We start from the raw sequence: 27,882 nt of genomic DNA, 5'->3' as shown, positions 1-27,882 counted from the left end.
TAGTACTCTTACAGGTTCTAATGCATGAACACCTCATCAATGAATGGTACCATTGTGACATTGTAGAAACCTCCTCTTTCAATGATTATATACGGTTCCCTAACTGGTGGAAATAAAATCATCCCAGAATGTAAATGTCAATGTCAATACACCTAAAGAAGGAAAATAATTCTGATTTTCCTCAAGAGGAGATTTACAAACCATTCCTTTGTCATGGAAATAGTTCAAGTCTATACTATGCATTGAATGTTTCTCTTACTCATGTCTTACAAATGTGCTTTGCCTGGGTGGCTTGGTCTGTTAAGAGTCTGACTCTTGATTTTGGCTCAGGTCATGATCTCATGGTTTTGTGAGTCTGAGCCCCACATTTGGTCTCTTCACACTGGCCGCTGAGCCTGCTTGGGATTTTCTGCCCCTCCCCTGCTCACACTCTCTCAGTCTCTCTCTCTCTCTCTCTCTCTGCCTCTCTCTCAAAAAAAAATAGACTTTTGGTGTTCAGAAATGGATTTTCAGGCTCCTTCTAAACAAAGAGAAATAGTCAAAATAGAATACCAGTTTCCTTGGTTCACACAAGGCACAATACTGAATATTGTTAGAAACATCATCTTGAAAGCACCTGAATGGCTCAGTTGGTTAAACCTCTGACTTCTGCTCAGGTCATGATCTCATAGTTCATGAGTCTGAGCCCCACATCAGGCTGTTAGTGCAGAGCCGGCTTTGGAACCTCCGTCCCCTTCTTTCTCTGCCCCTCCCCCACTCATTTTCTCTCTCTCTCTGTCTCTCTCTCTGTCTCTCTCTCTGTCTCTCTCTGTCTCTGTCTCTCTCAAAAATAAATAAACATTAAAAAAAATAATCTTGATCCCACATAGAAAAACAGAGTTGGTGTTAAAAACTAAATTTTTAATCTTAATGAAATCTGGCACTTTAAGTGTTTACCTGAGTGTCAACAATCCAGAGTAATACAACTTAGGAATTACTCAATAATATCCTGAGGTTATATAATTCCAACAACTATATATATTGAGGCTGACTCATGAACAGAAAAACTGACATTGGGAGATATTGTTAAAATGAATTAGGATATCTGGCAATGGATCACATGTGCATATTTATCTCAAATTTTCAAATTTTCGTCCTCTATTCATTCCAATTATGTGCTTTCTAAAAAAGAATGTCTATAAGGAAACTTGAAATTTTCTTTTCATACAAAACAATTGAGATTTAAAAAATTTCAGTAGGATACCATCAGAAGTAAGCTGGAAATAAATGATCAAAGTGGGCAAGTATGACTATAAAGATTTATTTAATGATTATCTAGTAACCACTGGTAGTAATATTTTTGTGGAATTAAAAAAATTAACTCAGAGGAATATTTGTTTATTTATTTTATTTATTTTGAGAGAGAGAGAATGCATGCATATGTGGGGCAGGAAGAGTGAGAATACCAAGCAGGCTCTGCATTGTCAGAGCAGAACCTGATGCCAGGCTGGATCTCTGGAAGTGCAAGATCATGACATGAGTAGAAGTCAAGAGTCCAGCACTTATCCAACTGAGCCATGCAGGTGCCCCTCGGAGGAAATTTATTGTCAAATTCTTGAAACTAAACTTAGTATATGGCGATCTCTCTCTCTCTTTTTTTAAACTACAATACTAGATTTTTATGTTAAATTTTACTTTTTTATATTCAAATGTCATAAATCGTGAACAGAGTTCTTTTTTAAAAAATCCATATTACAGAGAAACGTGAAGGTGACATGTTGGAAAGCACTTTGGGCTATAAATGAGGTAAAATGGGCTCTAGTATGTTTTCTTTGCCAAATAACCTTCTTTGGGTTTCAGTGTTCTCATAACAAAATCGTGCATTCTCTCAGAACTGTTCCATTATTCCTAACATTCTAGTTTTCGAACCATTTCACAACTTTTCAAATTCCTTTGGCAAAAAACATAGGATATCAATAAAATAAAACTTGTAATATGTCAAAATCAAATGTGCAAATAAATATGAAGACTCAAGGGAAAGATCTCAAAAGGTGGTTGAGTACATCCAAGGTGCAGAGTAAAGACGGTTGTAAACTGCACAGATTTGTTACAAAGGCTACTATGATCCATGATTATTAAATAAAACCAGATAATATTTCAGTGATCATTTTCTACGCTTACTTTTCTTGCCATCAGATTAAAAATTATACCCGGATTTGCATATGAGTGTACTGCATTTGTGACAATATTCACTGATTTGCCCCTCTTATTGCTGCATCCTCACCTCCTATTTCCAGATTAGCTGGGGAAACTCAAGATTTTTTTGAGGATAGAGATAACTTATCTCGAGGCTAAGTTTTTCTTACAATTCCATATACAGTCAAGTATTCTATGCAGGAAGGTTAATTGCTAATTGTTTGGCAACCAGTATATTAGAATTATGTACCATCTGGCAGTGATACTTTCGTTATGTTGTCTGTTGTATAGACCATATTTCATTTTTATCAAATCTTCGGGAAATAAACCTCATTTCTCCAGAGCCTCCCAGAGACTGGCACGTGCTTTAATGAATGAAGTAGACAGAGAACGTCAATATTCATTTATGTAATGATTTGTTATGGAGAAAAGTACATTGCAGCAAAAGGACTTCTGACAGCCCTTTGCTTAAATCACACTTGCCTTTTCCCTTCGGGCAAGTTTATTGCTTGAGAAATTCCTAGAAAGGTTAGGGGAGAGGACCGGAGACATAGAAAGGAGCTGAGGTTCAGGGACTCAGCACGGTTTTGGGACGTTACCAGACCTAGAGGGAAAGGTTTTGTCTTGGAGGAGTTCGGAAAGCTGGCGATCCGACAAGTCCTGGGTACAGAGAGAACGTTGCCCTTCGCCTCAGCTTGGAACTTAGCAGAGCCAGGAGAAGGCTTCGCGCAACCTGCCGCAGGGGCGGCTCCGAGGCAAAGCCCGCGGGGCGCGCCCTCGCCCCACCCCGGGAGCGCCGGGGCCGCGCAAGGCGGGGCGGGGCCGGGCTGGGGGCGGGGCTTCAAGTCAGCCCCGCCCCGCCCCACCACCCCGCGGGTCACAATATAGGGTTAGGGAGGCCGGCGGGCGGGGCTCGGCGGGGGAGGAGTCGCCGGGCGGGGGAGGTGACGGCGGTTGGGGGAGGGGAGGAGGAGTCGAGGAGGGAGGAGAGCAGCGCCATTCCAGCCCGCGGCTCCCTCCGTCCCTTCTCCCTTCCCCGCAGTGGCCCGCGAGCCTCCAGCGAAGGAGCGCGCGCGCGTGACGCGGCCCGGCTTGCTCGCGCCCTCTCGCGCCCCAGCGTCCGCCGCCCGCTCATGGCCCGGGCCTCGGCGGACGAGCCGCGCTGAGGCGGGCCGCGCGAAGTCGTGGGGCCGCCGCCGTGGCCCTCGCTGTCCGCGCCTCGCCGCCAGCCCGCGGTGCCCGCGCACGCCGGCCGCCATCGCCTTCGCGCCTGGCTGGCGGGGGCGCTGTACTCCCCGGCGGTCCGCGCCGTTCCCTGGAGCTCGGCAGAGCGCGGCTGCCAGGGCCGGCGGAGGCGCGAGGAGCCGCACGCCGCCGCCCGTGTCGCCGCCGGCACCGCGGGGGCCATGACCGTGGAGCAGAATGTGCTGCAGCAGAGCGCGGCGCAGAAGGTGAGGCGAGCCCGGGAGCCGGCGCGGCCCGGTCCCGCTCCTCCTTCCGACGTGCTGTCCTCACCCGCTCCTGGCCTTCCCCCTCCGCCCCTCGGGCCTCCGCTGCCCCGCGCTTGCTCCCCCGCCGCCCACCGTCCCTGCCTGTCGCCTTTGGGGGCGTCGCGCCCTGTGCGAGGTTGCGTGTGGGAAGTGGGGTGTAGTTAGTGGGTTTCAAGCCACTTCCTTGTTTTCCCGTAGCAGACAGTGCTGGCTGTGTATTGAGAGCGACCCTCACATTCCTACACTCCTCTGTAGGGCTTCTGAATTAAACTTTATTCACCGCCTCCTTCCTTTAGAAAACGGAGTAGCCAGTTGTCATCCTCCGCGAACACAATTTGTATTTCGAAGGTGGGAGCATTCCAGGCCTGCTAGTTGGCAAAAGGGTCTCCACTAGACTTGAATTGCCTGCCTGGCGGGGCAGGTACATTTACCAGGTGGACTCTGTGGAAGTAGAGGGTTTGGTTGGTTCCTTTTCCTTTCTGTGTTTCTTTTTCTTTCTTTCTGAATATAGAAACTGCCTCTAAGACAGGAAACCTTCCTGGCCATGTTTATTCCAGGAATCTTTTGTCCCCTCAGTTTGACCTTATTCCCTCCTTCACCCTTCACTCTTGACTCGGTCACACATTCAAGTGGTCACTCTCTTCAACAAAGTAAAATAAAATCCGCGTGAAGCTTCAGATCTTTTATAGCGAGTGGTGAGAGAGGTTCCTTTTTAGTCGAGATTTCCTTTCAGAATCTCAAGTGCACGATCATGGCTTGCACCATATCCTGAAGAGTTGTTGGCCATGACTTAATTGCATTTATTTATTTATTTTTTGGCCTTGTCATTTTGTGAGAAGCATGTTGGGCAAAAAGAAAACATTGCTTTAGTCGTTTTGAAATTTGGGGGATAACTAGGGTTTACCGCGAGCTGCTCCCAAAGCTGTGTTTGGTTTATCTGGGTGAGCAATGAATGCCCCACCCTATTGTAGTTTTGGCGTAGTTTGTATCCTACCTGGGCTTGATTTTAGAATAAGGCCTGCTGCTCTCAAAGGAACTGTGTGTATACTCCCTGTCTGCTAAGTTTCTGCTTTGTCCGCTAAGTTTTTGCTTTGAGATTATTTTTAGAATTCTATGATAGTACTTGAGGTAATTGAAGATGCTCAAGAATTTTGGAAAGCAGGGATCGTGCATTGTTATTTTAGGCACTTTGGGAAAGTTGTTTCTGGAACTCCTGGTGTGTTAGTTAACTGTTACTGGTCAATTGGGAAGATTGTTGCAGACTGCAGTTCATTTACAGTGAAATGATTCTAGATTTAATAATGGGAGTTTAGAACAGTTTATCTCCTAATCCTTTCTATTCTACTTTGAATTCCTTAGACTTTACTTTTTGATGTTAAGTATGTGACAAAGTGTTAGTACTTAGAGCAGGATCTTGTGTTCATATGTATGCTAAACAGTATTTAATGGGTTTGGTATCATTTTTGTTTATAGCTCTCCTCAGTGTTGCATATTAAAGCCTATTTGTTTCAAAGTTGGACATTTCAAAGTGGCTCCTACTTTTCACATCTTTTAAGTTTGAACTGTGGCAAGAAGTTTGTCAGTTTTTTTTTTTTTTTTTTAATTGATTTCGACTAAAGTACTTCTTTAGCATAGACTCAGGTAGTGCAGATCTTCCTGGTTCAGAGGTTTATGCATAAAATTGTGGAATCACGAATCAAATTATTGCAAGTGATCTTGGCCATCAAATCCAATTTACTAGTTTAATGAACTCCCTCCTTACACAAAGGGAATAGTTGTTAATCCACAATATTACCATTATGATGCTATTTTTAGTGTGTGTTAGATCATTTTAGTGATATAGGGGAATTTGGGGGGGGGCAATATTATGCATTTATTTTAATACTTCCATAGTGGTATTTGTGTGTGTGTGTTTTAAAGAAACAATGTGTTTGTTTGCTTTTCATGTTAATAAACTATTACTTTGTTATTCATGGTAGAACTATTTAAAAATATTTACATAGTTATAAATACTTTAAACCATCCACTACAAACGAATAGATAGATTTAAATTCACCAAATTAGTAACTAGGAAGTGGACTTCAAGCTAGTAACTAGGAAGTGAACTTCATACTTTAGAAGAAACAAAAGTGAAACTCTTTGTTTTCACTTAGAAACTTTATGAATTATCAGGAAAGCAAGAAGTGTCTAGTTGCATAACCAAAATTTCAGCCTATTTTCTGCTTTCCTTAAAAAGTTATGTGATTGCACATGTATATTTGTTTTATGTATATAGTTCTATTCCAGTAGTTGGAACAGTTTGCTTTATTTTCAGGATTCTTTTTTTTCTTTCAGAAGGATGATTAGTAATCTTTTTTTTTTTTTTTTTTTTTCTTTTTAATAGCACAACACAGAGCTTTCATCTGTCTTTTGTTCACCTGCAAAGTAGCTTATCACAGTATAGGACCAGGGGCTGTCTTTTCCTCTGATGTGTTCTTTGCTTGATTGCTGAAGTTTAGCCATGGTATGGAATGATGAGATGTAGTAAAAACTGCAGAAAGCTTTTTTGAGCTTTAGGTGATACAGGTGAGATGGTCAGTGATAGATTAGCTGTAGTTAGGGGCACCTGGATGGCTCAGTTGGTTGAGTGTTGGACTCTTGATTTTGGCTCAGGTCATGATCTCGTGGTTGGTGAAATTAAGCCCTGTATGGGGCTCGGTGCTGGCAGTGCAGAACCTGTTTGGGATTCTCTCTCCCTCTCTCTCCCCCTCTCTCCCCCTCTCTCCCCCTCTCTCCCCCTCTTTTTTTTTTTGTTTTGTTTTAGTCTCAGTTTTGCCAGATGTTGATCTATTTTACTGCTCTTTCAAAATCCACGTCTTTGTTTCCTTTATAAACCCTGTTTTATCTTCTAATTCATTAATTTTTGCTTTTTGTCTTAAGTATTTTCACCTTTCTCCTTTTTTTTTTTTTTTGGAGGTTATTATTGCTCTTTTTATAGTTGGTGAGTTTCTAATAGAGTAATAATGACAGGTATTTTGGACTGTTGGTTTTCTTTGAGATTTGACTTCATTTTCTTTAAAAGTTTTTGTTTTTTTGTTTTTTTGTTGTATGTCTCAAGATGTTGCATTTTTTTTTTGAGTTTATTTATTTATTTTGAGAGAGAGAGAGAGAGCATGAGCAGGGGAGAGGCAGAGAGGGAGAAAGAGAGGATCCCAAGCAGGCTCCACATTGTCAGCGCAGAGCCTGATGTGGGGCTTGATCCCACGAACTAGAGATTATGACCTGAGCTGAAACCAAGTGTTGGGTGCTTAAGGGACTGGACCACCCAGGTGTCTGAATGTTGCATTTTTTAAATTGTTGATTTTTAGTTTGAATATGCTGTTTAAACAAGATGATTTGTAATAGTTTTAGAAATTAAGATTTTTGTATGACTAAGTACATGAGGTATTAATGAGCATATGAAAAGGGTGTGTATTTGAAAGTTAGAGTTTTATGTTGATATATTCAATGTACACATAGTGTGGCTTGAGTATTTCTTGTTTTTTCCTTGTGTCTTAATTCTGAGAGATGTTGAGGTACTTTTAATATAATTTCATCAGATTCTTTTTATTTCTAATATATCTGAATCCAAACTTGTGTGCTTTTGCTAGTCTTTTAATACAATTTCATCATTTACATATGATAACTCATAAATTTTTTGTCATCTGAGTTTCTATTGTTTTCCCCACCCAGCTTTGATGGCTTGATAAAGTTTTCATTCTATCACCCTCCCTCTCCCCCTTGCCTCTTATATCCTCTATGATTGGGAAATCTTTCTCATTTCTGCCCTTTGTTTATTTTAGAAAGTGGGAACATGAGCAGGGGAGAGACAGAGGGAGAGAGAGAGCCCCATGCTCCCTACCTAGTGAGGAGCCCCAAGTGGGGCATGATCTTTTGACCATGAGATAATGACCTGAGCTGAAATCAAGAATTGGATGCTCAACTAAGCCACCCAGGCGCCCCTCATTTCTGCTCTTTTAATTTTAAATATATATTTAAACATAGTTTTCTGATGGTGCCAAAATGAATAGTTTTCTCTGTTTTCCTCTGTCCTCAATAAAGTAGGCTTTTTCACATATTTTTATGTATAGTATTCCTGATTTTGTTGGGATAATATGGAATCGTAATTCTAAATAATGGCATTTTAAATTTCTTAAGATATACCTTACATCAAAAATATTACTTGGGTTATAGACACATTAGTAGCCAATTCGTTTTTAAAAAATAGTTATTTATATCCTTTGGTGTTGTATGAAAGTGATGAATCTTTGGGTTCTACTTCTGAAACCAGTACTACACTGTATATTAACTAACTTGAACTTAAATACATTAAAAAAAAAACAATGAAGAATTTTTTTTAAAAAAATTCAGTATTTAATATTAACTAGGTTTTTCTGTAAAATATAATACCGTTTGGTGTTACTCTACCAAAGTAGATAAGTTGTAGATAAGTTGTTAGTTAACTCTTTTTTAAAAAAATTTATTTCAATTCAAGTTAGTTAACATATAGTGTACACAATGGTTTCAGGAGTAGAATTTAGCACCTGATATATGGAATATAGTGTTCGTATCCAAAATCTACAAAGAATGTATCAAACTCAACACCCAAAAAACAAATAATTCAGTTAAGAAATCACTTATTTACATATCACTTACATATAACACCCAGTGCTCATGTCAACAAATGCCCTCCTTAATGCCCATCACCCATTTAGCTCGTCCTCCCACCCACCTCCTCCCCAGCAACCCTGTGTGTTCTTTGTATTTAAGAGTCTTTTATGGTTTGCCTCCCTCTCTGTATCTTATTTTTGCTTCCCTTCCACCCGTTCATCTGTTTAGTTTCTTAAGTTCCACATATGAGTGAAATAATGTGATATTTATCTTTCTCTGATTTATTTAGCTTGGCATAATTCATTCTGGTTCCATTCATGTTGTTACACATGGCAAGATTTCATTCTTTTTCGTCACCAAGTAATATTCCATTGTGTATACGTACCATATCTTCTTTATCCATTTGTCAGTTGATGGACATTTGGGCTCTTTCCATAGTTTGGCTATTGTTGATAGTGCTGCTGTAAACATTGGGGTGCATGTGCTTCTTCAAATCAGCATTTTTGTATCCTTTGGATAAATACCTAGTAGTGCAATTGCTGGGTCATAGGGTAAGTTCTATTTCTAATGTTTTGAGGAACCTCCACATTAGTTTCCAGAGTGGCTGCACCAGTTTGCATTCCCACCAACAGTGCACTAGGGTTCCCCTTTCTCTGCATCCTTGCCAACATCTGTTGTTTCTTGTGTTGTTGATTTTAGCCTTTCTGACATGTGTGAGATGGTGTATCATTGTGGTTTTGACACGTATTTCCCTGATGATGAGTGATGTTGAACATTTTTTTATGTGTCTGTTATCCGTCTGGATGCCTTCTTTGGAAAAGTGTTCTTTTGCCCATTTCTTAACTGAATTATTTGTTTTTTGGGTGTTGAGTTTGATACGTTCTTTGTAGATTTTGGATACTAACGCTATAACCCATATATCAGGTGCAAATAACTTCTGTTGGTTGTCTTGTAGTTCTGTTGATTGTTTCCTTCACTGTGCAGAAGTTTTTTTTATCTTGATGAGGTCCCAATAGTTCATTTTTGAAGTTATTAGTTAACTATCTGTAAGGTTGTAAGATTTCCCCTTTGGTTTTAGAAACCAGAAATTTTACATGTGTGTGTTCCTTCTTAACAGTCCTGCCTAGGAATTTTGATCTGAAAAGCTTCTTGTTCTTAGGGAAAAGGTATACATTCTAAAATTATCAATTCTACTCAATTCCTTCCCCCCCTGCCCTCCTTCCATAACTGAATTATTTGAATATTTGATATCATTCATCTCTCTTATTTGCTATAAATTTTATTTTATAATTTCTTTCACTCCTTTTTGTTCTATATGCTGAGATAAATTTTTAGTTAGATTGTACAAATTATTATTTTTGTAGTACCAGTTCTAGATGTACTACCTCCACAGGTGGTCATATAATATTTCGAGGACTTTTAATAATCTACAATACCAATTGTGAGGTAAACAGAATTGAATTAATAAATATTGGTTTATGATCAGCTGTCCATGCAAATATGTTTTCATTTATTCATAAAATTGCTTATTAATATTAATACTTACAAATTTTTACTTTTTAATAATAAATACACATGAACTCTACTTAAAACAAAAGCTATACCTTTGGAAGTAACCTATATCTAACTAGTCTCATTTTCATTTCCGTCCCTGTATTTGCATTTGAAATTATAATTATCTTGAATCCTATGTTTATCTTCCCTTTGATTTCCTTTTTAAAATTTTTTTAAAAATGTTTATTTATTTTCAGAGAGAGACAGAGAGAGAGAGAAAGAATCCCAAGGATTCTCCACCCTGTCAGCCCTGAGCCCTATGGGAACCCAGGAACCATGAGATCATGATCGGAGCCCAAATCAAGAGTCAGATGCTTAACTTACTCAGCCACCCTGGTGCCCCTCCCTACCTTTGATTTCCTTTTTATTGTACCTTTATGAATTGTCAAAGGTACATATTTTTAATTTTCATTGTTTTAAATTCAGGAACTTTTTTCTACTTGATAGCTTAAAGATATTCATCTGTGTTTTCCACTGAGAGTTTTAAATGTTGTTTGCAACATTTAGACCTTATTGTATCTCAGTTGCTTTTTGTAACTTGTGTGAGGTGGGGATCCAATTTAATTTTTATCATATATTTTGTTTTTGTTTTTGTTAATTTTACCTTATTGAATAGGTAGGGCTCTATCTCACTGAACTGACATGCCATTTGTCATATACAAAAGCTTTATTTAATGCTCTTTTTTTCTTGTGCTGTCTTTTGTTTCATCATTCATGTTGTGAATACCATCCTGTCTTCATTGTTGTAGCTTCGTAATAGTCTCTAGTACTGGAAAAGTAAGTTTGCTTCTCTTCCAAAATATCATGACACTATTCTTCCTTAGAAATTTTAGAATAATCTTGCCAGTTTCTCTGAAAAACTCTTGTTTGAGTTTTTTATTAATTCGATTGATCGTATAGACTATTTTGGGATAATTAACATATTTATAATATTGATTCTATCCATGAATAGAGTATACTTCTTTTCTTTAGGTCTTCTTTAAGATCTCTTATTCGGTTTTTAATTATAACTGTAGAATTTCTGTACATTATTCATTTTAGATAGTTGATAATTTCTGATGATAATTATATGTGGTACTTTCAAAGATTTGCTATTGTTACTTGTTACTATGTTCACTTGCAAATGGCTTTTGTATATTGATCTTCTATCCATAGAAAATAAACTTTTTTATTGCAATACTTTTCCAGAGATGATTTTGGATTTTCTATGTAAAATTATATCAGGAATAAATTTTGACAATTTAGTTCTAATTTTTATGCCTGTAATATCATTTTTTTATTATTGTACTAGGTTATACCTTTAATTAATGTTGCTTAGAAGTGATAATAATGGATATTGTTGTCTTTTTTTTTTTATTTGTTTTAATGTTTATTTATTTTTGAGAGACGGAAAGAGAGAGACAGAGTGCAGGCAGGGGAGGGGCAGAGAGAGGGAGACAGAATCTGAAGCAGGCTCCAGGCTCTGAACTCTAAGCTGTCGGCACAGATTCTAATGTGGGGCTCGAACCCACTAGCTGTGAGATCATGACCTGAGCTGAAGTCAGATGCTCAACCGACTGAGCCACCCAGGCACCCCTGGATATTGTCTTATTGCTGACTTTAAAGGACAGTTCCCTACTTCAGTACCTGATGAGTTTCTAAAGTATTTACATGTTGTTAGTTGTATGAACTTATATGTCACAAAAAGGGTTCTGTTTCTGAAGAACTAAAGAATAGTGTTGTATTTTAAATTTTGATGCTTGCACGTACTTTTTCTTTTGAGTCCTGGTGACTTGTGAAAGTTTCGGTCCAGACCTCCTGGGGGTGGGTGGGGAGGTAGTTGGTTTGTCAGAAGATAGTTAGTTTGTCAGTTACTTCTCTCATCCTACCTCTTGTAAAATCAGGCAGTGCACTTAATTTTTATCATGGGCCATCCCTTTTCTTTTCCCCCAGGGACCATTCCATAATTATTCATTCCTGCCCTGATGTGTTTAGAGTAGGGGTAGTTACTATAATCTTTCCTTCCCTGACTCTGCAACACGTTAATACTCTGTAATGTTATAGAACTGACTTGAGCATAACTTGACTGCAGCAGTGGTCTGCCTTTTTCCTACAAATAAACATGGTGATATGGCATCATAGCTTATAATAATCATTAACTTATGTAATATATGAAAGGTCAAATTTGGCTTATGAAAGGCATTTTGGAATGTCACTGTGCAGTGTGGGTTAAGTAGATGAAGTAAAAGTTGAACTTATGACCACTTGTGTTTATTTTGGCAAACTTGTATTAATTTCCAAGAATATTCTCCTTGTCATGATACCTTGTTTTGTACATGTGATAAGTAGTTTTTGAAAGGTGTCTTTTTTCTCCTCTCTATTAACTGTTTTAGTACAGTCTATCTACTTTTTAAAAATTATTTGGTCTGGGGGCACCTGGGTGGCTCATTCGTTTCAGCATCTGACTCTAGGTTTTAGCTCAGGTCACCATCTCATGGCTTCGTGGGTTTGAGCCCTGCATCGGGCTCTGCACTGGCTGTGTGGAGCCTGCTTGGGATTCTCTGTGTCCCCCTGTCTCTCTGCCTCTCCCCAACTTGTGCTGTCTTTGTCTCTCTCAAAATAAATAAACTTAAAAATTATTTAATATTTAAAAATGTCTAGCAATGTTTTTCTTGTCTCTTTAGCTTTGTTGATAGAGGTTTAGGTCAGAGTTTCTTACAGTGTGGTTTGTGGACTATTCATTTCCTGTGGTGCTTGCTAAAACTGTAGAATGCTGTACCTCACCTCAGACTTACTGTTTCAAATCCAAGAGTTGGACTAGGTCATTCTCAATAGGAATCACAACTGATTCTTCTGTACTTAAAGTTTGAAGACCACTAGTTGAAATTAATTAGTATTCTTAAAGATGAGAATGCTTTTTCAGCACTTGTGTGAGTTGACTGCAGGGCTCCTCCAGGGTTTGAATTATTACAGTACACCCAACTTAACAGGGAAGCAGAATCTCTTTGAACACATAGGCTTTCTTTTGTTTCAGGTGTTTCTCCCCATCAGTTCACTGATGTGCTGTCCTGTCTTAAGGGAAGTGCCTCCTCCCTCAGGCTTTCAGGGTCAACATCTGTATGGAAACTCAAAGCTTCAGGTGCATGGATGGGAATAATTGCTCCCTGCCTCCTCACCCCCAACGTCAGTAGGGCAGATTTAGTCTTCTTTTTAGCCATTGACTCATATATCAAGGAGTTGGGAAACAACTATATATGCTAAGGTTACAGTCTTCTTGTTTCTCTTTTTGGGGTGTGTGTATATGAATCACTTCTGAAAATTTTTTTGCACGCGTGTGTGTGTACCAAAGCGTATGAAAGCTTATGTACACTTTAAAGAAATATAGTAAGTTTGTACCACCCTGGACATGAAATAGAACATTTTATTCTAGAAATTTCCTTTGTGTCTCCCTCAAACTGCCCCTTCCTTCCACATCCCACTAATTGCTATCTTGACTTTTCTAAGTTAATGTTACTGTGGTATATTTACAAAAATAAATAAATAAATAAATAAATAAATAAATAAATAAAATGGAAACATCCATTTAAAGTATATAATTAGATGAATTTTGACAACTCGACAAGATTCCCTTATATCACCCTTTCAGTTTAGTATCCCTACACTCCCTGTACCTGGTAACCATCGATCTGATTTCTATTACTATAAGTCAGTTTTGGCTGTCTTAGTTCTTCACATAAATGGAATCTTAAAATTCCTTTTTATTACATTTAACATTTTTTTGCTCAGCAAAATGTTTTTGAGATTCAGCCACGTTATTACATGCTAGTAGTTCCTTTTTGTTGCTGAGTAATATTTCATTATATGAGTATTACAAACTGTGTAAACATGTTCCCATGTTACACAGAACCATGTGTAAACATGGTTCTTTTGGTGGGCTTTTGGGTTGTTTCCAGTCTGTGACTCTTATGAGTAATATGGCTACATGTACATTTGTAAGTAGATCTTTGAGGAGATGTATTTCATTTCCTTTGGGCAAGTACAGAGGAATATAATTGTTATAAACTATTACTAAGTGGTTATTCAAAGTGGTTTTACTATTGTACATTCCTACCAGCCACTGTGTTAAAGTTAAAGTTGGTCTACAATTATGTCAACACTTGGTATTGTCAACTTTTATGTTTTAGCCATTTTAGTGACTATGTAGTAGTACCTCATTGTGGTATTTATTTGTAGTTCCCTAATGACTAGTGGTTTTAAACTTTTTTTCATATGCTTATTGGCCACTTTTGGAGGAGTTTTATATATTGCTTTTCATATACAGTTGACCCTTGAATAATGTGGGGGCTGGGGTGTTTAGCCCCCATGCAGTTGAAAATCTGTATAGCTTTTGACTCTCCTAGAATTTAACTACTAAAAGCCTACTGTTGACTGGAAGCCTTACTGGTAACATAGTTGATTAATACAGTAAGCTAGGGAAAAGAAATGTTACTAAGAAAATCAAAAGGAAGAGAAAACACATTTATAGTACTGTACTATATTTCCTGGAAAAAAAAAAAGCCACATATAAGTGGACTTGCACAGTTCAAACCTGTGTTGTTCAAAGGCCAGCTATTTTATCCAGTTTTACATTCACTTGGGATCAGCACTAATCATAACTAAAAAGTTAAAGATGTTGCTAGAGCTACATTTTAGAAGCAAGTACTGATATGCTCACAAAACAAAGTGAAACTGCATAATTGCCTTCATTTTATCATTTTTTAAACGCCTGTTAAAAAGATCACTGCTGAAGAATGAAAACCCTCTTATTCATGCCTCAAACTAACATTAAATTAATGTCTTTGGTAATTAATTACACAAGAGAAATCTTTTTTGTTGCACAGGGTACAGAACATTTTGTTGCACAGGGTACTTTGTTTGCAAGTTTGGAAAGAACTTGCAGGACCAATGGCAGGTGGGCTGAATTGTGGAGAGGTAAGCAGTTGGGTCAAGAAAGATTTTTATTACAGTTTTGGTCCATGGGAGTACAAGAAGGAAGAGACTGATTTGAACTGGAAAAGGAAACAGCTCATACTTGCTGGGTTTTTGTTGGTGCTCTTCAGCCTTGAAATGGCTGGGGTGGAGATGAGTGGTACTAGGCCTGAGGCAGGATTGGCTGCTTAGCCAAGAGCTAGGTCGTCAGTGAAGCTGGAAGGACGCGGAGGAGAAGAGAGGGACCAGGAATGAAGAAACGTTAGTGGCCAAGTCCATTACTATGGTAACACTAATGTGAGAACAATGCTACACTGTCATATACACAAGATTATGTGTTATAATTCATGCCAGAATACATGCAAAATCAAATATCTTGTTTCTTTGTGGTGGAGCTACTTTGGGCTCCACAACTTTGGGCTGATGGTGTGGGGCTTGCTGTGTCCTTCACTGAGCATTTGAACTGGTCTGGGTTTCTCATCAAGAACGCCCTTGAAGTCTTCTCATGAGGCCTTAGACAAAGGCTATGGGGCAGAGCAGGGCTGAGGAAGAGGGTTTAAAGAAACCTGCAGCAGTCTACTGTCTCAGGTTTAAAATTCTCAATTTTTAGAGAGAGAAGCAGCTCTTTGCACAAGCTTTGTGGGGTCAGTGGATACTTTGTGTGCCTATTCTGGTCATAACATACAGATTGTCAGAAGTGACTTCTGGGCTTCTTTCCTAGGGGGCCAGGGCTTCAAATAGTGATAAGACTGCAGAACTAATAGAAAACTGACAGCATGTATTTCCATTCCTTCTGGTGGCATCAGAGGAGTGGTACCCTTGCACCTGAGCATGTTGCTGGGTAGATGAAGGCAGCATATGGGATGTCTGGGTTCGATGTAGGAATCACAATAGCCCCCTTAGGGCATGGAGTCCTGTATGAGGACATATGGTCCCAGGAGCCTGTGAATATTGGTTTTCTTTGGTGTTGCCATTGGCTTGCTCTTGGCCATCTTGAAGTTGGCTCAGACAAACTCTAGCTCAGGGTCTGTAATTTTCTGATGGAAATGAATACATTTCCCTGCATTCTTGGCTGTGCCTGTGGCAGTCAGGAACCTTCTACCCGTTGCACTGCTGGAAGAGATAGTAGAGCTCATAGAGCTGTTTGGGTTTAATGTGCAAAGGGAGGGGGCCAACCAACAGAACCTTTGTTCTTCCTCTCCCTCCTGTCTTAGGGTTTCAGGGGGCTTTCTGTGGAGAAGAGGGAATGGGGCTCTGGGAGGGTCTGGAGATAGGGAGTGTGAGATGGGGAGGTACTTTGAACTGGCTGTTTTCATGTATTCCTTACTGATCATTTTTATATCTTATACGAGTAATCTGTTTATATGTTATACAAATAAATGTTGTTACTGAGTTGTAGTAATTTATATATTCTGAATGCCATACATATATATATATACATACATATAATTTGTGTATATACGTATATTTCCCCCCTTAATGTGTAGCTTGTCTATTGCTTATCAGTTTATTTGAAGTCTAAACTATTTTAACATTGATATTCATTGTTCCTTTTTTTTCCCAGTTAGTGCTTTGACCTAATTTTCTTGAACCTTAGTTTACAATTTTTTTTCCCTGTGTTTTCTTCTAAAATGTTTTATTATTTTAACATTTACATGTAGGTCTGTCATTTAGGTAGAGTTTATTTTATTTTATATTTTATTTTACTTATTTTATTTTATTTATGTTATTTTATAGAGAGTGCAAGTGGGGAAGAGGGGCAGAGAGAGAGGGAGAGCAGGCTGTAAACTCAGTGCAGAGCCAGGAGCGGGGCTTGACCCCACGACCCTCAGATCATGACCTCAGCCGAAATCAAGAGTCAGATGCTCAACTGACTGAGCCACCCAGATGCCCCAACAGTTTATTTTTGTGTGTGCTTTGAGGTGTAAGAGTCAAGGTTCATATGAAATAAATAAACCTTTGAGTTGCAGTTCATTTATTCTTCTGGAAACACCAGAACTTAACTGTCCTAATGCCCCCTCCCCTTTTTTTTAAGTGTATTTATTTAGTTTTGAGAGAGAGAGCACAAGTGGGGAAGGGACAGAGAGAGAAGGAGAGAGAGAACCCCAAGGAGGCTCTGTCAAGTGCAGATCCCAACATGGGGCTTGATCTCACGAACCTTGAGATCATGACCTGAGCCTAAATAAAGAGCCAGATGCTTAACCGACTGAGCCACCCTGGTGCCCACAGTTACCTTTTTATGTTTATGGACGATTAAGACTTTTTTCCTATGAAATTCACATTTGTTTCTCTTGTTTTTTCTTTTTTCCTTTTTCTTTTTGATTTGAAGGAATTCTTTATAGTCTAAATACTTTTTTTTTTTCTACTTACATATTTCACAAGTATCTTTTCCCATTTTCAGGATGTCTTTTTACTCTCCTTTTGGTGCCCTTTCATGAATAGAAATTTATTTTAATTTAGTCTTGTGTAATTAGTTTCCTGAACTTCCATACCCTGTTTTATAAAGATATTTTCTTTTATTGCCCCCTATTGTTTTTCTTGTTTTGCCTCCAGTATTTAAGTCTTATTCTACTTGGATCTGAATTTTATACATTGTTTGTGTAGGTGGCCAAATTCACTTTTCCCCTATGGAAAACCAACAGCTTTTCTGAAAAGTTCCTCCTTCTGTCCATTAATACTCCACCTGATGACAATACTTTTTTTTTTTTTTCTTTTTAAAGGAAAGCAGGTCTCCAGGACTCTCCAAGTATTTTTTATTATAGTTTTACTGAAGTTTGCATAAATATAAGTAGGCATAATTTTATTATGTTCTATTGTATCACTATTATGCACTAAAGCCAAAAGCCAACTAATGACTTAGATGTAAGCAGTGCTAGGAAATTAGTAAAATTTAGATTAACAAGGTTAATTTGACAGATGGTAGAGTTTCACAGAAGCTAACTTAAGCACTTACAACTTCAACCAAGGAAGTAACTATATGTGTATCAAGATATTCTTGTAATGTATTATTGTTAAACTTTGGAAGTAGATTTTATTGCTGTTGTCATCCACATTACATCTGTGATCCTGCTAGTCAGTTGATAGCCATTGTCTTAGAGTGGTGTTCTCAGGTTTTTTGTTGTAAAATCTTCACAGATGTGCCTCCAAATTTGATCATAGTTTAAAACAAGTTTGTTTTTTTTTTAAATTTTTTGCTAAAGCTCTGTAAATGTAATTACTGCAGTATCTCTCAAGCAGAATATTGTGTGATTTAGTGTCAAGTGGAGTATACTTGCTGTGAATAACTTATAGCTTACTTCTAAGTTAGTGCCCGATAAATATTATTTATTAGAACCTGTGAGTACTTTGCCTTGTGAACAGATCTTAGGACCTGGACATTCAAGAGGGTGAGCTAATGCTATGTAGTGTGATAACTGCTTTTGCAGACACCTCAAAACAGTATTATATACTGGAGTAATAATTGTGTTGTAATTGTTACTACCTCTTTTAGGGGTTGTTGCACTCTGTTGCGGTGAAGGTTTTAGACCTTTTCAAGCATGCTGCACGGAATATTTAGTATTTGAAAGCATGTTACAAGCACACAAAAAATTTAGAATTATTTGGTAAGAAGACAGCAGACAGGCCTAGCTGTTGGGCAAGATTTTTGTGAGTTTGTCAGTTTGTGCATACATGTATTTAAACTGTTCACATTTGGGCTATGTTGTACAGTAAAATGTGGCTGCTAATACAATGTGTTTGTACTTGTTAACTGGGGAAATTTTCCAAGGTTTACTCTTTGATTTCTGCTTTCTTTGTAAGCTGTCTTGGAGAGATCAATGTATTTTCTCAGTCACATATATGTTCATTACTACCTAATTTGTATATTCAAAGTTAATTAAATGTTACACCCTTACATAAACTCTAGTTTCCGTTCCCTGTTGTACATTTCTGCTTAGATATTCAGGCATTCAAGTATTATTTCTTTGTTTTAAGCAAATTGAGAAATAAGTAGTATGCTAAAGTCTTCTAGTTTGGTGGTGCGGGAGCCAGAAATGCATATATGATATTAGACGTATTTATAAGATGTATTGGTAGGACCAAGGAGAGGATATAAGAAAAATAGAAAAGGCCTCATCAAGGTGGGAGTGGTTGAAATGAGCTGTGGAAGACAACCAGGCAGATTGACAGTATCATTCTGGGCAGAGAAGTCCATGAGCAAGGGAAAATGGAACAATTTGGTGTCTTCTGTTATCTACCAGTAGCTTTATGTGACTGGATACTGTATAAGAAAAAGTAAATATTTAGTCTTTCCCTGATTCCTGCCACAGAGCTGCTAGAATCCTCAGAATTTACTGTCTTTTGTATGCTAATGAGTTAACTCCTGGATGGGAGACTAGGCAGCTTCAGAAGCTGTAAAACCAGCCTCAGAAAACCGACCACTGTGATTAGAGGGTTAGAACCCTCAGCCCACTGCCAGTCCAGGGGCCGGAAATGAGGGCTGGAGATTGAGTTCAGTCACCAGTAGCCAATGATTTTATCAATCATGCCTATGTAATGAAATCTCTGATGCCTTCCGTACTTTTCATAAGTGCTCAGTTAATCGTAGTTCTAGGGTAGAACTTAGCATATATGATTAATTTTTCCCTTTCTAATTATTTTTGGGACTTACTCTCTTCAAAATACAGAATTACAACATTAATATGTTGTTAGAGTATAAAAGTTGCTTTTGAGGAAGTTGTATTAATAAGGATCCAATTAGAACCCAAAAACCACACGGCAATTTGAATGTCAGGGAAAGTTTAATACAAGGAAGTATTGACCAGTAACATGTGATTAACTACAAAAATATGAAGAGAACTCTGAAGAATAAAAGAAAGAGTAAATTTGGGAGAGGTCTGTCCTAAGACTGAGATTCAGTTCCTAATGTAGAATTTGTGATTGAAGCCCACTGGGATGGGGGACATGTTTGCTGAGGTGCTGAAGACTGGGACATTTCTGCAAATAGTTCTTTTGTTTTTTTTTTAAGTTTATTTTCAGAGACAGAGTCGTGTGCCTCACACGTGTGTGGGCATGTAATTGGGGGAGGGGCAAAGAGGGAGGGAGAGAGAGGGAATCCCTAGCAGGCTTCATGCTGTCAGTACAGAGCCTGACACAGGGACTCCATCCCACAAACCGTGAGATCATGACCTGAGCCGAAACTGAAACTCAGACGCTTATCTGACTGAGCCACCCATGTGCCCCTAAGAATATATATTTTATTTAAACTGCAGATTTTGTAGTCAAGAATATGACTTGATTCACAAAAGTTTTGATTACCCACATGTTTTCCAGAATATAGGTGCTCTAAGTTAAAAACACTGTCTATCCCAGGACGCCTGGGTGGCTCAGTGGGTTGAGTGTCCAACTTTGACTCAGATCATGATCTCACATTTCATGGGTTTGAGCCCTGCCTCAGGCTCTGTGTTGACATTTTGGAGCCTGGAGCCTGCTTTGGATTCTGTGTCTGTCTCTCTCTTCTCTGCCCCTCCCTGGCTCATGCTGTGTCTCTCTCTCTCTCAAAAATAAACATTAAAAAAAAAAAATTAAAAACACTGTGCCAAAATATTGGTATACTTGGGTTTTTGGAACTCAAATTGCATGTATTTAACTCTTTATAGACTTATATGATAAGTCTACATAAGACTTATCATATACAAACAATACTTTGGGGGAAATTACAGGTAGAATTTCTATTTATGATGCATTTCTGTTATCTGCTAGTTAATAAGGTTGGGGGGGTTCTGTTAGGGGCATGGATATCATGCAGATGTTAGATTTGTTGTAGGCTTGGGGTGGCAGGATGGGATATGAACTCTGAGGTGAGGAAGGATGAAAACCAACTATAACTTTACTTCCTTTTTTTTTTTTTTTTTTTGTATTACATGAATGCTTAAGATTGTGGCTCTGGGATTCTATAAAACAATAGGGAAAATCTTCTTTCTAAATTTAGAACTTCTGGAATATTTAAGCCTAAATGTAAATAGTGAAGAATGAAAATGCATGCCTTCAGATTTGTACACCCGTAGAGGTTTGTGGTTCGTTTGTTGTAATGCTAAAGTTCTGTTAACCCAAAAAAAGATTGAGATAAGCATTGACTCCAACCATTCATGGGGTTATGATACAGATAATCTGCATTGGGAAATTTCAGCAATATTGTACTTAGACTCATGTTACCATAGGATTGACAAGACCAGAACTAGGAAATGAAATTTTTTGTGGAATTCTAGATAGAATGTGGAGAATGTGGAAAGTTGGCTTTGTAAGTGGGCCTGATTTATATATTCTTCTTCTTCTATCTCCAGTAAGCAGTTAGTACGTCTTTCCTGTAGATGAGTTCAAGCCCTATGATCTGACTTACTCCTTCCTGTTCACCTCTGCAAACTGCTATATTCATTTATTCAGGCAATAATTGTTGAGTGCCTAACACATGCCAGACACTGTACTAGTTACTAGGAATACATTTATGAACAAAATAGTCTGTGCTGTCTTCAGACTTAGAGTCTGGTGATTAATTAACCATGGTATATTATTATAATCTGTGGCAAGTGCCAGAAGACCCTTTAATCTTAACAGAAGGCAAATGGTAGGTAAATTCAGGTTGGTAGATAGGGATAAAGAGGATTTAGACCATGAGAGACTCTTAAATACAGAGAACAAACTGATGGTTAAGGTGGGGGTGGGGGGTGGAGAGGTGAAAATGGGTGATGGGCATTGAGGAGGGCACTTGCTGGGATGAGCACTGGGTGTTGTATGTAAGCAATGAATCATGGGAATTTACCCCCAAAACCAAAAGCACACTGTATACACTGTATGTTAGCCAATAGATGGGATCTTTTGAAATCAGTGTTGTTCTAGCACAGAACTGCCCCCATAGAACAGTAGAAGAGCCTAGTGCACATTGAAGGTTTTCACCATGTCTTCAGTCCATTGAAGTACTCAGAGTATGTTTTTGCTTTGTTTTGTTTGTTTTGTTTTGGCTTATATAGCTGGTTAGAGGCAGAGGCAGGTTTGGGGCTTACAAAGAAGTTACATGGACATATTATGTGTTTGGAATTATCTGTCTAGGAAGTTAGGGGATTTCTTGTTATGGTAAAAGATAACATGAACTAGGGCAGTTTAGTGGTATCAGTATATTCAGAAGGTATTTGCAAAAATAGACATATGTTGGGGCGCCTGGGTGGCGCAGTCGGTTAAGCGTCCGACTTCAGCCAGGTCACGATCTCGCGGTCCGTGAGTTCGAGCCCCGCGTCGGGCTCTGGGCTGATGGCTCGGAGCCTGGAGCCTGTTTCCGATTCTGTGCCTCCCTCTCTCTCTGCCCCTCCCCCGTTCATGCTCTGTCTCTCTCTGTCCCAAAAATAAATAAACGTTGAAAAAAAAAATTAAAAAAAAAAAAAATAGACATATGTATGGTTATGTGCCTTAAAGGCAGCAGTATAATTAATTCTTTTTTTTTTTTTTTTTTTTTTTTTTTAGTGTTTGTTTTGAGGGGGAGAGAGCGCGAGTGCCTGCGAGTGAGTGGGGGAGGGGCAGAGAGAGAGAGACACTGTGAGTCTGAAGAAGGCTCCAGGCTCTGAGCTGTCAGCACAGAGCCCGATGCAGGTCTCAAACTCACAAACTGTGAGATCATGACCTGAGCCAAGGTCAGACACTTCACTAACTGAGCCACCCAGGTGCCCCTAATTAATTATTCCTTGATAGGTGACTTTGAAGTACTACATAGTGCCTAGCAATGCTTTTAGTGAATGTGATCCTGAAGTTTAAGAATGCCTTGGGATTTTCTATCAAATTAGTATTTTGTCCCCTTTTTCTTAAAAAACTTGAAAGTGTTTTTAGAGATCATCTTCAGAGTTGCCTTTTTTTCTCCTGAAGATGGAAACCTTTGACTTTCTTTTGCACGAAACCAAGTTTTATTTATATTTGGAAATTCAGGAGCCAATGGCTGATTTATGAGTTATTCACCATTTAATGTAGAAAGCTTTCTTGTCTTGTTGTCAGTGAGGCTCTAGTTTTTTTGTACCATTAGTTAAGTATTTTACTTGAACATAGTATTGGATTTTTGCACTGAGTTTTCACTTTTCACTGATTCTTTAATCTTCAAAATCAAATATCATAGAGAAAATATGGAAAGGGTGTGCATGTGTGCACATATTAAGTGAGATGGTAAACTGGTAGCAATTAAAACAGTCTGGCATACAGCAAGAGCATAATAAATGCTTACCTTCTTTCTTTGGTCTAAGCCAGGGATCCCCTTTTTTGCATCCTCAGAAGTTATACCAATGTTAAATATGGTGTATATTTACTGAAAAATATTTAAAACAGACCCAACATTAGATAGGGTCAACTGTGGAGGGAAACAATTTCTGTGGAACTCTCTGGTTCTTAATTTATATTGAAATTACGGATGCTTCTTTTTCCCAGAAGTGTGTATAGTATTCTGTTTTGCACATAGTGGGCACTTAAGGATGTCATCATGCAATAAGAATAACGTTAAGGAAGGAATCTGAAGGCCTGCATGCAGTCTTGGCTTATTGATTTCTATGGTGTTTGCACCTGCTGAATTTCTTTGAACATTTTGTCTTGCCTTTCTTGGTCCAGCACTGTGAACAGATTGCACCCTCCTCCTTATACTTTAGTATATAAATTCATACAGAAAAGAGGAGCTCAGAAAAGGAGCTCTAGAGAGGGAGGTTGGTTGTATCCATCTTGGATCAAAATTGCTAGTCCAGGAGGAGAGAACCATATGCAGGACATTTTTAGTTGAGGATCAGGGTGTATGCAGACCAGAAATTCGGTAAATAGAAAGGTGCAAACCTTGAAAGAAAGACCAGGGTCTTAATTACAACAGAAATAGCAATGACAACAACATATAATTGTAGGAAATGAAGGTGCAGGTTTTCAAAGACAGGAAAAGCACAGCTGGATGATGCCAGTAACAAGAGAAAACTACAAATGAGGTGGCTTCTGTACCATAAACTTAGATTTTTTCTCATAGCTCATCTCTTTTGATCTCTCTCCCATTTCTTGCTAACTAAGCTAAGAAAAATTTTTCACCTTTTCTCCTTCCCACTCAGCCTTCTTCCCCACACCATTTTCTCCTCATTGTTTAATTTTCTCTCAGAATTCATGTGATCACAAACTATGCTAGAGATACTCCTGGATTGTTTTTTTTCCCCTAAGATACTTAGCTGACTTTTTTGTGAAAGAGAAACAAAACATCAAACTGTAACTACAAATTAGAAAATTTCAAACGCATTGCTTCTGTTTATTAAATACTCAGTATTCTTGCTGCACTCTGTATCAGTCAACTGTCACCATAACAGGCCACTCCAAAAGTTAGTGGCATACCAAAATACTATCATCGTGCTCACAGATTTGCAGGTTGGTTGGGGTGGCTCTTCTCCACACATGCCTCATTCTTCTGGGGCAAGTGGGCTACCCATGGTCATGTTCTTTTTAAGAAAGTTGCAGAAGTTCAGGACGGAAGCCCATTCATGCAAGCACATCTCATATCTGTGTGCATGGCTATCTTTATTTATTATTTTTTTAAAAAATTTTTTAACGTTTATTTATTTTTGAGGCAGAGAGAGACAGAGCATGAACAGGGGAGGGTCAGAGAGAGGGAGACACAGAATGTGAAACAGGCTCCAGGCTCTGAGCGATCAGCACAGAGTCCCACGCGGGGCTCAAACTCACGGACCGCGAGATCATGACCTGAGCCGAAGTCAGCCGCTTAACCGACTGAGTCACCCAGGCGCCCCTGCATGGCTATCTTTAATATGTTACTGATCAAAGCATGCAATATGGCCAAGCCCGTCATCAGTGCAGCAAGGAAATAAATTCTCTCTAGGGGGAGGAAGTTAAAAGTGGCAGAGGGTGAGGATATAGAGATGAGAGAATTAACACAGGCTCCTGTAATCTTTTCTGAGCTTTACATTTATGTTTACATTTTACCTTGTAGTCATTAGTGTGTATGTATACTATTTTGTGTTCTGTCACTTTAGTTTAATATGATTTTGTAAAGATAATTTCTATGTAGGTTATATATTTTGCTATTTAAAAATACGCAGTTGTTTGCTTAACTCAAACTGTGCCTCTTGGTCCATCTGTATAAAAATAATATGAGATGCTTATTAAAAATATAGATCCCTTAGCCTTAACCCTGACTGCTCTGGAATTGGGGTCGGGGCCTGAGAATCTTCATTATTATCAAACTCATCAGGTCATTCCTCTGCACATTCAAGTTTAGAACCTCTTCCTTAGTGGGAGGACATCTGTATTGTTTCCATTTTTCTAGCATTATAAATAATAGCCAGCAACATTTGTATAAATGACTAATTTGGGAGGAGTATTCAGTAGTCTTTCCCTGATCCATGACCAAGTAATTTGCAGTTGACAGAAATAATGTTCCATGTAAAGAATGGAGTTTGGAGGGCTGCTAGTGGTGAAATTACAAACAGACTTAAGAAATCTGTTCAGTTTTTTTTTTTTTTAATTTTTTATATTATTAGAGACAGAATGCTGATGAGTGGGGTAGGGACAGAGGGAGAGAGAGAGAGAGAGAGAGAGAGAGAGAGAGAGGCAGGCAGTGAGAGAGAATCTCAGGCAGGCTCCATGGCCAGTGTGGAGTCCAATGCAGGGCTCAATCCCATGATCCTGGGATCATGACCTGAATTGAAATCAAGAATGGACATTCAACCGAATGAGCCACCCGCACACCCCAAATCTTTTAAGTTTTTTAATGTTAAAAAACTTCTTATCTAATTTCTGTAAATTTTCTGTAAATGTTTTCTACATCTTTAATTTGTGATGTTGGGTATTGAGTAACATAGTCATGGTTCCATTGCTAGTTCTTGGTACTGTTTTATAATTTTTTTTTTTCAACGTTTATTTATTTTTGGGACAGAGAGAGACAGAGCATGAACGGGGGAGGGGCAGAGAGAGAGGGAGACACAGAATCGGAAACAGGCTCCAGGCTCTGAGCCATCAGCCCAGAGTCTGACGCGGGGCTCGAACTCACGGACCGCGAGATCGTGACCTGGCTGAAGTCGGACGCTTAACCGACTGCGCCACCCAGGCGCCCCCGGTACTGTTTTAAATGAACATAGAAAAGTTGACAAGTTTAAAGAGAATTTTTTTTTCACCTCTGTAAATTTGGCAGTTTGATATTTTTACTCAACTATTTTATTCTTCCTGGCATTTTATGTGACCTTGTTTATATACTTTATTATTTTTCTTTTATTGTCAGATAGTCTTGGTTATTTCAGCTCTTTAATAAGGTTATTGGAAATGAAAATGCACTGATACCATGGTGGATACTGCCAGTGCTTATCCACTATGCGTTCTTTTCTTTTCTTAACAAACAGAATCTTGATTTCATTTTTATTTTTATTTTTTAAATGCTTATTATTTTTTTTTTTTGAGAGAGAGAGAGAGAGAGAATGAGAGAGAATGAGAATACAAGTGGGGGAAGGGCAGAGAGAGAGGGAGATACAGAATCTGAAGCACGCACCAGGCTCTGAGCTGTCAGCACAGAGCCCGCTGTGGGGCTGGAACCCATGGACTGCAAGATCATGATCTGAGCCGAAGTCGGATGCTTAACCAACTGAGCCATTCAGGCTGCCCTAAATACTTCTGGGTATATTTCTTAACAAAAAAAGATATTTTCTTACATAACCATAGTGTAGCTATCAAATTTAGGAATTTAGTAGTAATAAAATATTACTAAGCAGTCCATATTCATATTTCTCCAATTGTCCCAGTAATGTCCTGTATAGCATTTAGTGTTAGATGCAATTTGATTTCCCACATTACATTTGATTGTCATGCCTTTGTGGTCCTCATTAATCAAGAAATTCATTCTTGGTCTTTTATGGTATAGACATTTTGGATATAATAGAGTAATTATTTTGTAAAATGTTCCTCAGTTTGGATTTGTGTGATGCTTCCTCAAGTTTAGATTCTGGCTGTGCATTTTTGGCAGGAATACCTCACTCAGGTGATATATTCTTCTTGGTGTATCACACAACATGAGGAGACATATACTGTCATTTTCTCCAGTTATTGGTAATACTAAATTTGATTACTTGAGGTGGTGTCTGTTATGTTTCTTCATTATAAAGTTATTCTTTCTCCCTTTAAAATTTGTAGTAAGAGAGTTTGAAACTATGCAACTATACTGTTTCTCATCAAACTTTCACCCAATAGTTTTAGCATCTATTGATGATTCTTGATTGAATTATTACTAAGATGAGTGAAAAATATTTTCAAGAAATATTTCAGCAGATCCTTTTATTCTAGTGTGACTTATTTTTCCTATCATTTCCATTGAGCTTTCTCTGTTTCATGGTGCTGTCTTACAGTATGGGGGAACTTAAGTTTTAAGAAATATGGAGATGTAGGAAGGAACGTGGTCCTAAGTAGGGATGTTCAGGGAAGGGTTTGATAGTGGAATCCCATCCCTCTTTTCTCTTTTCCTCTCTAACAGAGTATAAGAGATCATATAGACCAACAGATCTGAAGTAAATGGGGACAAGTGATTAATTCTGTTTAGGATCTTTTATGACAGATTAAAGAATGAGATGATCTTTTTCCTCAAAGAGATCTTAGGGTCCCCCTGATGTCGTATACCTACTTACTGCATGGCCTGCCTTTTGACATGTCTTTTTCAAACATCTCAGGTGCGTGAATGCTGACTAGTTAGAGCTGCCTGGGTTTCATTCAGTGGCCCCAGCCCCTAGGTAAAGTAGTCCAATGGATAAACCTGTTGTCCTTAATTTTGCTCAGGGTTAGCCATTGTGCATATCACTCCATTTCTTATTAGGAGGGATAAATTAGGCAGTGAAGAATGGGCCAGAAACTGTTAATTCAGTAAGACTTCTTGGGAAGTAATATAGAAGTTCCCTTTTGGAAACACGGGAATGCAGTTAGGGCTCCCCACAGCATGGTTTATTCTTCATAAAATAATGAAATTTGTTGAGTCTCTCTCAAGTTCTATATTTTTTCTTCTCTATACTAGTTTAGTTTTTGTCCCTTCCCCAAAGGTCATTTATTTTTTGTCCTTAAATATTTT

General features: G+C 38.6%; 1 protein-coding gene across 4 annotated transcripts in view; it reads left to right on the top strand.

Annotated features, from left to right (window-relative positions):
* Positions 1–3,458: 3,458 nt before the first annotated feature.
* USP25 (ubiquitin specific peptidase 25) overlaps positions 3,459–27,882 on the top strand; it is a 148,924-nt gene continuing 124,500 nt past the window's right edge. For all 4 annotated transcript variants that reach the window (XM_045501613.1, XM_045501610.1, XM_045501611.1 and 1 more), the window contains exon 1: positions 3,459–3,626. In XM_045501613.1, the coding sequence (XP_045357569.1) occupies positions 3,582–3,626 (45 nt within the window). In that variant the 5' untranslated portion in view covers positions 3,459–3,581. The remainder of the gene's footprint in view (positions 3,627–27,882) is intronic.

This window comes from Leopardus geoffroyi, chromosome C2, assembly GCF_018350155.1.
Source record: "Leopardus geoffroyi isolate Oge1 chromosome C2, O.geoffroyi_Oge1_pat1.0, whole genome shotgun sequence".
Lineage (NCBI taxonomy): Eukaryota > Metazoa > Chordata > Mammalia > Carnivora > Felidae > Leopardus > Leopardus geoffroyi.
Note: the sequence above shows the minus strand (reverse complement) of the source record. Positions and strands in the feature narration are given on the sequence as shown.